The sequence below is a fragment of the Echeneis naucrates genome, chromosome 3, assembly GCF_900963305.1.
Source record: "Echeneis naucrates chromosome 3, fEcheNa1.1, whole genome shotgun sequence".
NCBI lineage: Eukaryota > Metazoa > Chordata > Actinopteri > Carangiformes > Echeneidae > Echeneis > Echeneis naucrates.
Genome location: NC_042513.1, coordinates 25,795,152 through 25,809,117, shown reverse-complemented (window position 1 = coordinate 25,809,117; position 13,966 = coordinate 25,795,152). Strand labels below are relative to the sequence as shown.

Below are 13,966 nucleotides of genomic sequence, written 5' to 3'. Positions count from 1 at the left end.
TAATGCACAAATAGCAGTCTGAAGTGTAAGGATATGACTGAAGGTGTGATCAAGTTCATTGTCTATGCGCTTTCTAAAGGACCAGGATTGCAGTCATCATATTTCAATTGTGAAGCAGAACCTGTCGGGTCAAAACTAAATGTTTTATTATATTTCTGTTTATGTGTTCGAGTGTTACATAAAATGAAGAACACATGAGGTCATTAGAAAGATTAATAGCACATTCATTGTTTTGACTGAGGGAATCATTAATTTTGAGGTGATGACAAGCAATATCATTCAAGACCAAACAGCAGCACACAAACCTGTGACCACTTTACTCTGTACTTTGTCCTGCATTAAAAAATACAAGCCTTGTGGAAGTTGCTGTAAAATACTGTGGACATCTTTTTCGATTGTATGATGAAGTTCCTCCCTGAGTGAAAAAATTGAGTGCCTGCAGTTTATTTGGTCAACCATTAGAGTTTAAAATATTCATCTTCTCTTGGCAGCGCCAGGAAGCTTTTGATACTCTTCATAATCTTGGAACAATGAAGATCAGTAACTCTCAATGTCTGAAGAAATAAAATAATCAGCTTCTATTATCTTCAAAGTTCTTTCACTTTGAACAGATCTGCTATGTTGTACAACTTCTTTCTGTACGTTTGTTTTGCATATATTTTTCTGTTTCTACACACTCAGGACAAACACTTTGTGTGTTTGTGCTTCCTCCTGAGACTCTAGCTTTTATTTAGTAAGTATGTTGGTGCGAACTGTTGACCATTTTTATTATACACTGAACATTGTAATGTGCTTTGGCAACCACAAGATGACAGACATAAGTGTCCACGGATGAGTCTCAAAGGTCTGAGTTAGGCAAACAAATATAATGGCAAAGAAAACCCAAAACGGAATGAAGAGTCTTTGGAGGTTGTGTAAAAAATACATTCCTCCACATATATCGTACTTTCCAGTGAAACACACACATACTTTATTTATGAGTCATGCCAAGAAGGGCACAAATATTAAAAAATTTGGTGAGTCTTGAGATTACCAAGCACACCAAACAGCTCCAACAGCCTTCGATTGTCTGCTTGTGGATATGGCATGTTGTTTAACAACAGTTTATGATATAAAAGCTACTAATAAATAAAACATAACAAAGACCAGCCTGATTTCTCATGCAGGATTAAGTGAAATAATTTTGCATCATCTAATTACTCAAATGCTCAAATAAATTCCATGCCACTGTTTCAGCCCAAAATTCACAGATGTTGTGATTCTTTTTTCTTTTATATTTTGAGTTGTGGATTTCTATAATGGTAAAAGTTATCAGGCATTGGTGTAGATGTACTTTGTGAAGCTCAGGTTACACACCATGGCACTGATGCTGCTGGGTCAAGTGCTTATCCAGCACATCTATTCAAACACTAGAAGAAAGCGGGATGTTCCACATGCAAAACCATCAAACTGAGGACAGTGAAACACCACATCACACTGACAACCAAACCCCTGAGCCTCCGGTGCAGTTACTGTAAGACGGGTGCTGCGAACAGTGCCTCGTGCCCGCTCTCCTGCCCCTCCTGTGAACCTTACCCGGTGGGATGGTAAACCCAGGAGGAAGCTGAATGGTGGTCTGCTGCTGTGGCGGTCTGACAATCAGCTGGGGGGCTACGATCCTTTGAGGTGCTGTAAGTCCAGGACGGGGCTGAGGCTGTGCACAGGTGGCCACAGCAGGCGTTGGAGAGGGAGCTGTGGGCCTGACCCTGCTGATGGTGGTGGTCACCGAAGTGGTCTGACCAGAACCACATGCAGGACTAGATGCCACCCCTGTGACACAAGAGGTGGCTGTGGCAGAGCTCAGAGTCTGGCTTATGGTTGTGGTGGTTGGAGCTGCCGCTGCTGTAGTTGTTGTTGGTGTTGTTGTTGTTGTTGTTGTTGTTGGTGGTGGTGGTGTTGGTGTTGGTGGTGTGACAACAGAAGATGCAGGAGAAACAGTGTTTATTACAGAGTTCACACTACCAGACTGGCTTGACATTACAATTTTGGACTGACAGTCGTCTGTTTTGGAAGCCCCAGTGTCTGTAACCGCTTTGCTGTGGTTCTCCTGCGGATCTGAGGAGGGGGCGGCCCCTATACGGGCGCCCTGCTGGACCAAGGCCGAGACGCTGGTCCCGTTGCCGTTCTGGGCTATACTGGCTACGATGTGACTCGGGAGTCTGTGCAGAGCGATGGTGGGAGTCCCCCGGTCCAGAGCAATAGCCGACTGCCCCACAGGCAGGCTGGCGTTGGATAAGGTGAAAGTCGAAGTGTTAATAGGGGATGTCACCGGCCGGGTGGAGTTGGGGCTGGTTTCACTGGGCTCCGCGGATCCGGTGCTTTCAGCTCCCGCTGCTGTGATGCTGCTCCGCCTGGTCGTCACAGCTGCGCCGTTTAAACTCTTTACCCGAGCCGAAGCGGTCCTCCGCGGCGTGCTGATGCGTTTCCTCGCCGGGTTAGCCTCCGTCGACGTCTCGGCTGTGCCCGGGGGAACCTTGGAGCCTCTGCTGGATGTGGTGGAGGACGTGGTGCTGGACGTGGTGGATGTCGTGGTGGTGGTGGAGGTGGTGCTGATGCTGGCCGGCGGTGATGCCAAAGTTGACACACCAGATGCGGTCAGTGTTGTGATGGATGCTCCATGTGATTGCGAACCGCTGCTAGTGGCGCTCACACGGGCACCCGGAGCGGCGGAGGGGTCGCCAAAAGACGGGGTGCCACCCAGAGAGGGAGCCGGAGCAGCTGTGTCGGGGCTGCCGTCTTTGGAGTTGATCTCCTGGCGCGTCTCGGGTTTATTCCTCCGTCCTTGTTGTTGTTGTTCCAGTGTTGTGGTGCCCGCCGGAGCTGGTAGCGTTTTTCCTAAGTGATGGTTAGCGGGGGCCACCGAGCCAGCGCCTCCGTTTTCGTCCGCTTTGCCCGCCGTGTTGCTCTGGCCGGCGAGCTGGGACTCCAACGAGCCCACCAGGTCGCTCACAGCTTTTTCATCCACCTCCGAAAAGAGCATATCTTCCAGGGGGTCGGAGGCGCCCGCCATCTCTGATCACCGACAGCCGTTTTATTTTTTTTTTCAACACTGCGCCTGCGTGTTACTAGGCATTGTGGGAATGACTCTGACGTCATTAGAGGAGAAGGGGCGGAGGAGTGTGTTTGTGTGTACGTGTGTGTGTGTGGAGAGATTGAGGTTGTGTACATATTTGTCTTTTATTGTAATATAATTCAGCGTTATAAATATTGTAAATAGATTAAATTACGACATACATGCGGCATTTTAATGATATAGATTTATTTTTAAATAATAATAATACTAATAATAATCCAGCTCGGACAAATTATGCAGAATAAATGCAAAAATGTTGCTCTCCATTATTGTGGAAATGCGCGAGCTCTTGTAATATCGCAATAGGAGAGAATGGCTGCATCTCAAATCTCGAATGAGCGTCCCTTAATTTAATGAGCTCATTTTCTGCCCATTAAAAAAAACAAACAAACAACAACAATTCAAAGTTGACAGCGCAACTTGAGCAGTCTTTAAATTGTTATTGCCGCCGTGTTTTTCCTTTCCTCGTCTGCCCCGTTTTTGATTGAAAGAGGGCAACAGCGAACGGAAAAAGGGGGCAACTTTAAAAGAATGAGTCATAGCCCCTGTTTTTTTCCCGGCATCCTTAGCGGTGGGCGAAGGAAAATGAAAACGGCCATGTCGTGTTAGCATCCAGTTCAGGAGAGCGACCGACTGCGAACCGCGGCGAAAAACTTGCAAAACTGTCTGAATGTGATCCTTCAAACTTCATCTCTGAGAATCTACACCTACAGATCATCCGGTTTACGTAAAAAAATATATAATTTTTTGGCGGTAACAGCGTAGGTTTAAGCTAAACCAGTGGCTGAAGATGAGCGGAGGGGGGACGCCGTACATCGGCAGCAAAATTAGCCTCATCTCCAAGGCCGAGATCCGCTATGAAGGAATTTTATACACCATTGATACTGAAAACTCGACAGTAGCTCTCGCTAAAGGTACGTAAAGTCACCACGGGTGGGCCGAAGTTCTTTATAAAGTGTTATAGGACAGCTTAAAAACTTGTTACTCGTTGAAAAAAAAACAAAAAATTTAACGTCAGCGTAGTTAGCTTCACCAGCTAGCTTTTTTTTTTTAGCCAACCGTTAGCTAAGTGTTGCCGTAGTTAGGACTCTGCTCTTTGTTTACGTTGTGCTCCGGCTAACATTTAAATATCTACTCCTGTGCTGCAGAAGAATGTAGTGAAATAATTATGATGCTGTCAAAGTCAAAACAAGTGTTTCGATTAGTGATTATCAGCAAAGTTGAATATAGCTCCTTATTTTGAACGTGATTGAGCTGTTTGTGTACTGAAGGAAAGTCACTGTGGGGGGGGGGGCGCTTTGAGTCTATTATATATTTTGTTTTTTGTTTTTTTTTTTATCTCTTCCAGACAGCACTATGCATATTTGTATAATATAATACTAAAGCTCAGCTTTAATGTATACGACTAACTGTGAATTTTCCCAACAGTTCGCTCCTTCGGCACTGAAGATCGGCCCACTGACAGGCCGATCCCCCCTCGAGATGAGGTGTTTGAGTACATCATCTTCCGAGGAAGTGATATTAAAGATCTAACAGTGTGTGAGCCACCCAAAGCCACTAGTACCTTGCCTCAGGATCCTGCCATAGTTCAAGTGAGTTCACACGTTTTGACAATATTTCCTTCATGGTTAAAGCCATAGTGTTATTTCTAGGAGGGCAGCATTTAAGCATGCCATGAAGAACAGGTGTGAATGATTCATTTGATTAGGCTTCTTCCATTTCAGGGCCCAGTGTTGGTGCCTAAATGTCACACAGTCATGGTTTACTTGGTTAAGCAGAACAGAGCCATCATTGGTTATCAGTAACACCTGTGCTCAGCCAGCACTAAGTCAAAATGTTTTTTTTTTTTTTTTTTTTTGGGAATGGAGCCAATGATACTTTAGGTCAAAAGCTTCATTCAAAGTAAATATCAGATGTTATACAATTTTAGAACAAACACACAGTCTAAATTTTACTGGTGAAAAAGACAGCACACTTTTCTCAGGTCATAGAACCTGAACATCAGTCAAATCTGAAAAAAGCTTTAAATGAATAACTTTCTGCTCTTTTCTTGGTTTCAGTAATACAAACTGTTATGCATTTAATGCATGCTGTTAATCCATTCAGTTGCTCACTGAATGGATTAGTTTTCATGAAATGGATGGATGACCTGTTTAACCATGTGAAAAGTGCTGTTTTTGACAGTTGTCATGATTCGATTCCTTAGTCTTCGATTGGATCCACTAATGCTGCTTCAGCGTCATCATTCCAGTCTGCCGGGTCCTATGCCCCATTCAGCAGGGCTCCTGTCCCACCTTACAGCCAGTTTGGAGTCACCCCCCTGGCATCTCAGCAGTTTGGATCGGCTGGAGCAGCAGGTAAGAAGTACTTCTTGTTCAGAAGCGTATGTTCATGCAACAGATTTATAGAATGCACGAATCAGGAGAGCTAAATTTAAGTTCACTTTAAACGAGGCACTATGTTTGTTGTGTACATATATTCTATATCAGATAATATGATTGTGATGAAAACTAGCAAGCAGCAGTTTTCATCACTGGTTCTGTATTAAATCAGGAGTTATTTTTATATTTGACACAAATATCGTGTATGTCAGGATGGAGCTGAAGGATTTTGTGGATGATCAATAATAATATAAAATAATAATTTTTCATTAAGTCTTGTAAGCAAGATGTTTATCAAGTAAATTGTGAGCATCCCCTGGCGATTTGAATAGAGCCAGGTCTGCTAACCTGAACACTGTTGTGCGTTCAACTGAGAGCAGTGCAGATAATTGTATTATCTAACAAATTTCTAAATAAGCTGCTGAGGCTTCAGTGTAGAAAAGAGCTTAAACAGAGATTGGTTTTTTACATTTGTCATATAGCTGTATGGGATAGCTGTGTCTATACTCAGAGGTGCCATCAGTCTCATTAGACATTACATTTCACTTGTCTCTTCAAATGGAAGTTGTGTGTATTATCATGTCACTCAGCATGAAGTGTGTCATTAAACTGATTTTTCTGTCGGCTGCTTGAAGAAAAGCTATGTTGGTTCTGCTTTGAAGAAAATTATAAATTTTGGATCCCGCTTGTTTGTTTTTTCTTCAGGACGCTCTAGTCCTAAATTGGCCTCTCTGACAAAAAGTACCTCACTGGAGCAGGCTCCCTCAGCTGCCGCAGCTCCACCTGCTCCTGTTGGGCAGAGAAGTCAGACTGGACCAGCAGGTCCCAGACTGGCTGGTTCCACCTCTGGAAGCCAGAAGCCCCCAGACCTCCTGGAGCAGAGAAAAGGTAATCACAGGTTCTCTCACTGTTAAAAGTCCAAAGTACTGGTATTCAAGCACAACAACCAAAGGTAGAAAGATTCCACCAAGAGATTAGAAAGAAGCGGTCCACATTTACAGAACAGTTCAGTTCACAAATATAGTGAAGTTTACGTATCACTCAACCTGCCGAATGTCTGAAGCCTTTCTGATGGGTTCTGTGTTGGATCATCACCAATTTAGTTTTGTGCTAAAATAATGCTAATGTTATACTTGATTCTCTGCTCAGCCCCTGAGGTTCAGAAAGTGTCAGAGGCAGATCATGAACAAGGTGCTGTTGAAAACCGAGATCCCAACAAGCGTCAAGCCGGTAAGAAATTTGTACCTCCAATTAACAACACCAAAACTTAAATGTTCGTTTTTCATTTATTTTGTAACACTTCAGACAACAGAGTCTAAAACATAGTTGAAGTTAAGTGAGATGATGTATGTGGCTTCTATTTCTAATACTTAAAAATGATAGTCAAGCACTTAATGTTTAATAATGGCTTTGTTTTAAATTCAACATGTTGTGATACAAAAGCTTGACACAAAATATATCCAATCTTCATTCCTGCTTTTTCTCAGTTGGTGCTCAGGCCACCCGTCGCGGTCGTGGAAGAGGAAACCGCAGCAGAGGGAAAGTAAACATGCGAAGGGATGGCACCATGAAGTTTGAGGAGGACTTCGACTTTGAGACTGCCAACGCCCAGTTTCACAAGGATGAGATTGACAAAGAGCTGCAAAATAAACTCAAACTGAAAGGTACAAATGCAAAACAGCTGAATACAAAAGGATAAAGACAAGCACCACATTTGCGCAGCGGTTTTCCACCGTTCATGCATCATTAGTTTTGTTAATCCTGTCACCATCTCTGACTGCGAGAGTTCAAAGAAGTAAATCCACTGTAAATGTGGACATTAGCTTTTGGCATCATCAGTTCACTGTCTGTTTAGTTGTTTCACAAATTGCCTTCCTACATTACAGATGACAAGACTGAGAAGGCGCTGAATGGAGAAGAAACTGCTGACTCAGAACATCCAGCCAATGAGGGCACCGCCGAGGAAGACGAGGCCGTGATAAACACGTGCTATTATGACAAGTCCAAATCCTTCTTTGATAACCTGTCCTGTGACGATTTGAGGTACCTGCTGATGGATTGTGTTTAGACAGAAATGTCACTCTGTGTCAAAACAGCTGTTTAACTACAAACCAGAAAGCTGCACCAGCCAGACATTGGTGTGCTGAACGTTTGGGCTGTTCTTCTTGGACAGCGCTCTTACAATTCAAATAATTTGGCATGAAAGGTTTCAAAAGCATCCTCAGCAGATTTCAGATTTTCTGTTTGAGGTGTGTAGTCACTAATGTTTTAGGGCCAAATCTGCTGCAGATTGTTTTTGACACAGTGTGACTGTCTCGTTCTGAACATACTGAAATATTTATTGCTGCTGACTTATCTTTTATTTCAACATGTATGCAATACACTGAAAGACTTTTTATTTTTTTTATCTCTTTAAGTAAAGCGGGTGAAAGAGGATTTTCAAAGTAAGTCACATTTTCTCAGCTCTGTTTGGGGAGGCACCCCAGGTGAAGGGAGGGAGGGGTATTAACTTCATAACTTCACAACTTTAACCAACTATAAAACTACACAACACACAAAAACCACTGAAACATAAAAAAAAATGAGCCTCAGTTGTTTGTGATTGAAGAGCAACACAAACTGATTTTATTTTATTGATTCGTCATTAGTATCTAAAACGTCTTTGTCTGCGGTACCTCCCCTTGTGTGTCTGTTTTTCTTTTTGAGCTGTGCGTCAGCTGAAATGTTAACTCGTGGTCTTTGTGTCAGGGAGCGAAGGCCAACCTGGGCAGAGGAGAGACGAATGAACGCCGAGACGTTTGGCATCCCGCTGAGGCACAATCGTGGAAGAGGGGGCTTCCGGGGCCGAGGCTTCATGGGGCCCCGCGGAGGTCGGGGAAGACCAGCCAGCAGGGGTTCCTTTGGGCCCCCCAGGGGTGCTCCACCTGGATTCAGAGGCGGATTCAGAGGGGGCAGAGGAGGCCGGGATTTCTCTGATTTTGAATACAGGGTAAGTCTATCAGTCTGTGGAACTCAGACAGCCTAAATGTGTTATTGAATACATCTAATGGCTCCACTGACTTTTTCTTTTTTTTTTTTTTTTTTTTTAATCCAGAAGGATAACAAGGTGGCTGCGTAGTACATCGACAACAGATCCACAGGGAATCAAACCTCCTCATGACATTATTCCAGCTTGAGGAAAATTTCTTTGACAGAAAGAATGAAGACATCCTCTCAGTCACCAGCAGGAGGATTGACTGTCTGATGTCGGGGGGAGGGGGGGCAAGAAGTTTAGTGTGAATTAAAGAAGAAAGAAAAACAAAGTCACCAGAGGAACAAGATGATGTGTAAATACTTTGCTTCGGAGTAACTCTGTATTTTTGCATCAATCAAGTTCATTTCTTACCGAAGTCGTCCTTGATATTGAAAGCTGTATGCAGAAAGCCCAGTGATACTGTGAGCGGATCACTGATCATGTGATCGATAGCTTTATGTTTTACTTTTTCACTTGTTGATGTTTGTTGGCACCAAATTTCATGCATCTCATGTTGCACCACATGTTTTTGTTCGCTAAGATTTTGGTTGGATTCCATGTGTTCAGTATTTCAACATTTGAGGGAGGTTTTTTTTTGTTTATTTTGTGATCCATTCATTCTCAAAGTGATAAGGTCAAAGCCAGCTGACAGAAACTGGATTTATCGTGAATATTTAAATGAACGAATGTATATCAGGTGCTTTTTCTGTCTTTTTGCCCTCCAACAAATCTTTTCCAAACACTCTTAATTTTTGTAGAAATATGTCGACTAATTAGAACCTTTAGCTTGGCCTTCCCTCATCAGATGGATTTTCTGCTTCAGGTTTGTAGCTGGACTTCTGCAGGTCTTGGTGATGAGGCCAGCCTCGTTCAGTCATTTGATTTTGACATTAGGTGGTTTACAGCATTAGCTTTAGAGGCATTTGTTCCCTGTATATGATTTTTCTTTTTAGCAGTTGTGTTATATAGTTTACTGAAGAACAGTATTCCCATGATAGCTGTTGTTGGTCCCCATTACTTGTTGATGCCTTTTTTTTTAGAAGCTCTTAAGGAAGGGAGGGAACGCTTTGAGTTAATTTTGAAGACTGCCATCAGACTGACTTTTAACCAAGTTCAGTTGGAAAGCAACCCCTTAAATCTGTCTTTCTGTCCTAAACATACTGAGCCATCTGTTAAAGCGTGTTCCTTCATCTCTTTCAGCGTCCGCTAAATTATCCACATTGGTTTTGTCTCTTTCTGCTGCAAAGCTAAGTGCTTGCAGTGTTGCCAGGATTGTTTACTGCAAGTCTTCTGAATTGATTGAATGAGGTTTCAAAGTGTATGTTTAGTCCGAACGCCTTTTTTACCAGGTATGAGCCCTCGGGCCTGTTTGTATTGTCGTCACTGTGATTGTTCTCTGGAGTGAATTACTTTTATTTACCGATGTGTGATCAAAGGGACAAGAACTGGATGTGGTGCCAGTGGGTTCTTTTCTTTTTTGGCTCTGATTTGTTCGTACTTTAGGGAGTGCCTTCAGAGTGGCCAATCCTTTTTCTTTTCTTTCTTTTTTTTTTTTTTTACAGCTCTCCCTTTAACTCAAAGATTACCTTTGACAGAAGTATGGATAGCACTAAATGAGATCCTTCTGAGGTCTTTTCAAACGAAGCATCTCAGTTGAATATGTGCTGATCGCTTTAAACAAGCTTTCACAATAACCAGCAAACTTGAATTTGAGACAAAAAGTATTACTGATCAATTCAAAACTGACATGTTTTCATAGATTTGTTACTCCTTCAAGTCACCAGAATTGTTAACCAGGAATTTGTTTCTTGAGAATATCAAAGTGGAATTTTTACGTCAAATAAAGAATTGTATAAAATTCTGTTTGTTTTTTATCCCTAACTCCTTTGGCTGTGTTAAATACAAGTTCCAATCCAAATTAAATTTAATGTGAAATACTTTTATTTCAGCCACAATAAATCCTTGAAACCACAGAAAGACATTATTGGTTCTACTGTTAGTACAAGAGAAATTAAGAAAATTGACACCCAGGTGGCTTTTTCTGCAGCACACAGATCCTGAATTTAGTCTGGAAGAAAGAATTAAACATTCATGAGTTATAAAATGTTGGAGTGTTAACAGTCAATTCTGAAAACTGAAAATAAAAATGGCTTCAAACAGCTGAGTGAGACTTTCAGAGGACCTGACCACAGAATTATTCAAGCTAAAATCCTGCAGCCCACACAGTTAACTGAATTAATAAAAAAATAAAAAATATAATGGTGAGCAAAAGAAACTACGAAATTAAATCTGAACAGGACAGACCATCTGAAAGTCGGGTCACAGACCAGAGATGTGGAGGCTGAAAATCTGTGCTTTACATTTCCACCATTACAAAACCATCTACACTGAACACTTCACAGGATCTTCACTCAATGTCCACTTACTCACATCATCATGTGCTGCAGTTTATGGAGTCACATCTCCGGGCCGGTTTTAAAATCTTTACATCCACAGAATCAACATCTGATCATTTAAAACAGATAAATCTGAATTTAGATTTTGTTGTGCAAGACAGATTCGTAAACAGCTCACACAAATATCAGCAGCCTATTTCATTTGTTCTTCTTCATAAGATTCAACCCTTCATGACAATAATCACACCTTTGCTTTTCTTAATTATCTTTTACTGCATCAGGCAGTAAAGTGTGCTCATAAATTAATTTATTTAGGGTGAAACTGCTGCTGGATCAACTTTGAGAAACACCATTTTACACAAAAAAAAAAAATATTTACAGTTGTTTAGTTAAAAAAGTGAATTAGAAATGCTCTCGGAGCTGATCGGCTAAAACAGGAAGTGACGTTTTAACGTTTGAGCGTGTCAGACCACAACTGTCCACACGGTGCCGGCACCACAACAACAACAACACAACTCTGGCTCAAATAACGGCGAGAGAAAACGACAAACAACTAACTGGAAGAATGTCTATCGTCTTCGTGCCGAGGAAACTCAGAGGAAAAGCGAAAATCAACCAGGAAACGATCCAGCGGGTGAGGAGCAGCTGTTAGCATGTTAGCTCTTTTCCCTGTTTGAAAACAATGGCGGCTAGCGCAAGCTGTTAGCTATGGAGTTAGCTGTTATAGCTGTTAGCTATACACAACTAAAACACGTTGTGTTCACACTCATACCAGCACACATTTGAAACACTTCCGTGTTTATATTTCAGACATATTTTATTTATTGTTGCCATTAGTGGGCGGTTGCGGTGTGTTAGCCAAACGGCTATGCTAGCTATGCTATGTTAGCGAAGCTAAAGCTTTTCGCTGTGTATGTTTTGTGTTTTTTTTTTTTCAGCTGCTGGACGAAAACGACCAGCTGGTCAGATGCATCGCCGAGTACATGCAGAAGGGCCGAGCGGTGGAGTGTGTCCAGTGAGTCCAAAACTACCCCCGAAAACTGCCCCACACAGAAGCTGTTAGCTTGTTATGCTAAATGAGCGCCGTAATGCTTGTACATGCTGCGCAGGCCTCTTTGTGTTGTTGTTGTTGTGTGTGTAAATGCGCATCTCCGTTTCTCCTGTTTAAGGTACCAGCAGATTCTGCACCGAAACATCGTCTATTTGGCAACGATAGCTGATGCCAGCCCGGGAAACACAGATGTAAGCACTAACTGCACAACGTGAGCTGACTGTTTTCCCCGATTTGTGATTTCTTCCTAATGATCAGTTTTATGTGTGCTTCCAGTTCACAGCATCAGTGAGCAGAGCCGGACAGACGTGATGATCTTATATTACAAGAAAATCCATCACGTCAAGTCTCACCTATGTTTTCAGTGACTCGACCCATTTCAGGTTCCTTCGGGTCGCACCGGACGTCTGTGACGTGAATCCACCCTTTGGAACTGAAGTGTTTTACTTTTTTTGTGTCCTTGTTTATTAAAATGATTATTTTTTGAAAGCTGCAGTTTTTGAATCTGGACTGTGTAGAGGCCACACAGAGAGTCCGCTCACAGCACACGTTTCCTGCCCTTTCATCTTTAACGTCAACAACCTTTCAGCGGTCAAAAACAAGAAAAACACGCCGTTTTAAATTGCTAGTCATTTTTATTCATTTTTTGCTTTGCTGGTACACTTGGAAAGATTCAGTTGCCAGCTCAAGAGAACAATAAGCAACATAAGCCAAGCAGTCCCCCTTCATATCTTCTATCAGGGCAACATGTTTTTATTTTTTTGTTATTTTTCTTTTGTAGAAGCCACTAGTAAATCATTTGACACAGCTGAGAAGCTAACAGTTACAGTCCAAGGTCTGTAATGATGTCTTTAAAAAAGGCTGCAACAGTTAGGGAGATAACACAGACAAAAAGCAACAAACCCTATATCTTGATTGTGCAAAGCACATTAACTATAAAAAGATATATATTTATATGTATATACAGCAAACAATTCTCTGTAAACATGTTAAGTATGTTAGTTTTCTGAAAACATGGTGTCATTTCATAAATACAGGCAACATTGGCATCCGCAAACATCACAAAAAGATAACATTCTGGGCTTTTAAATACAGCCCATTGCCATAGAAACCGAAGAAACAAGGGCTCGAAAACACCCTCATCACATTGTTTTAGTGTTTAGCATGGCATATTTGGTAACTTTTATAGATAGATGGTGTAGTTCAAACTCTGTAGGAAAAAAATGTGCTTTTTCACATATTGGGAGGTGGAAAATAATGTTTCATGTAATATGGCTACAAGAATACTAACATACAGCAATGGTATAACATGTAAGAAAATACAAAAATAAGATTAATACTGTCAATAATTGTACAAGAAAAATATTGTATTATTAAAACCGAAGAAAAGTTAGGTTTATGGGAGTGTCAATCTGGAGCAAACAACCGCCAATTAGAGAGGAGGAAATGAATGACCATCTGGGTGTGAAGACGGTCTCGTCCAGTAGGGCGTGTAACTTCACCATTCATCAATTATCTCAGACCTCCCGTCTCTTCAGCACCATTCGTCTTCTCAACAACGCTTTGGTTGGAAATTATAATCTGCAAGTGCTATCAATACCAACATGGCACATAGTTACTGCTATAATTCTTAACTCTTGTCAGTTGTTGAAAAAGTAGTGTATTTCTCTCAAATTACACCTCTGCAGTGACTTACTATATTTATGCTGAGCCTGCTCAAAGCCTCTTAATAAAAAGAACTAAATATTTATATTTCAACTTCAGTATTTTACAAGCTATGAAACAGTAGATGGTAGCTGTATTCTGAGTCATCTTGTGTGAGATTTGGCAGTTACAGCTATGTAGACACAGTATATTTATTATGGGCAAAATGAGAGCAATTACAGCCCCTGCCCCCCCCTTTTTTTGCAATCCCCCTCATTTACACGCACACACACACAAACACACACGCTTTCACTCTCACACACTCACTCACACACACACACACACACACACACACACACACACATTTAG

At 41.8% G+C, this 13,966-nt stretch overlaps 3 protein-coding genes across 3 annotated transcripts in view; 2 read left to right on the top strand and 1 right to left on the bottom strand.

Moving 5' to 3' along the window:
• The window catches only part of LOC115041248 (transcription initiation factor TFIID subunit 4), a 71,741-nt gene extending 68,680 nt beyond the window's left edge, over positions 1 to 3,061 (bottom strand). Inside the window, exon 1 of the mRNA XM_029498586.1 lies at positions 1,576 to 3,061. Within this exon, the coding sequence (XP_029354446.1) occupies positions 1,576 to 3,049 (1,474 nt within the window). The 5' untranslated portion in view covers positions 3,050 to 3,061. The remainder of the gene's footprint in view (positions 1 to 1,575) is intronic.
• A 638-nt stretch (positions 3,062 to 3,699) lies between these two features.
• lsm14ab (LSM14A mRNA processing body assembly factor b) lies at positions 3,700 to 10,566 on the top strand. Its single transcript, XM_029498091.1, has 10 exons — positions 3,700 to 4,026; positions 4,541 to 4,704; positions 5,319 to 5,469; positions 6,199 to 6,381; positions 6,643 to 6,723; positions 6,981 to 7,157; positions 7,380 to 7,536; positions 7,911 to 7,937; positions 8,242 to 8,482; positions 8,588 to 10,566. Exons 1-10 carry the CDS (start codon positions 3,903 to 3,905, stop codon positions 8,609 to 8,611), a joined length of 1,329 nt encoding a protein of 442 aa, XP_029353951.1. The 5' UTR covers positions 3,700 to 3,902; the 3' UTR covers positions 8,612 to 10,566.
• Positions 10,567 to 11,369: 803 nt separating this feature from the next.
• ss18l2 (ss18, like 2) lies at positions 11,370 to 13,682 on the top strand. Its single transcript, XM_029498676.1, has 4 exons — positions 11,370 to 11,536; positions 11,841 to 11,917; positions 12,072 to 12,144; positions 12,230 to 13,682. The coding sequence occupies exons 1-4, from the start codon at positions 11,468 to 11,470 to the stop codon at positions 12,263 to 12,265; spliced, it is 255 nt and encodes an 84-aa protein (XP_029354536.1). The 5' UTR covers positions 11,370 to 11,467; the 3' UTR covers positions 12,266 to 13,682.
• Positions 13,683 to 13,966: the final 284 nt, after the last annotated feature.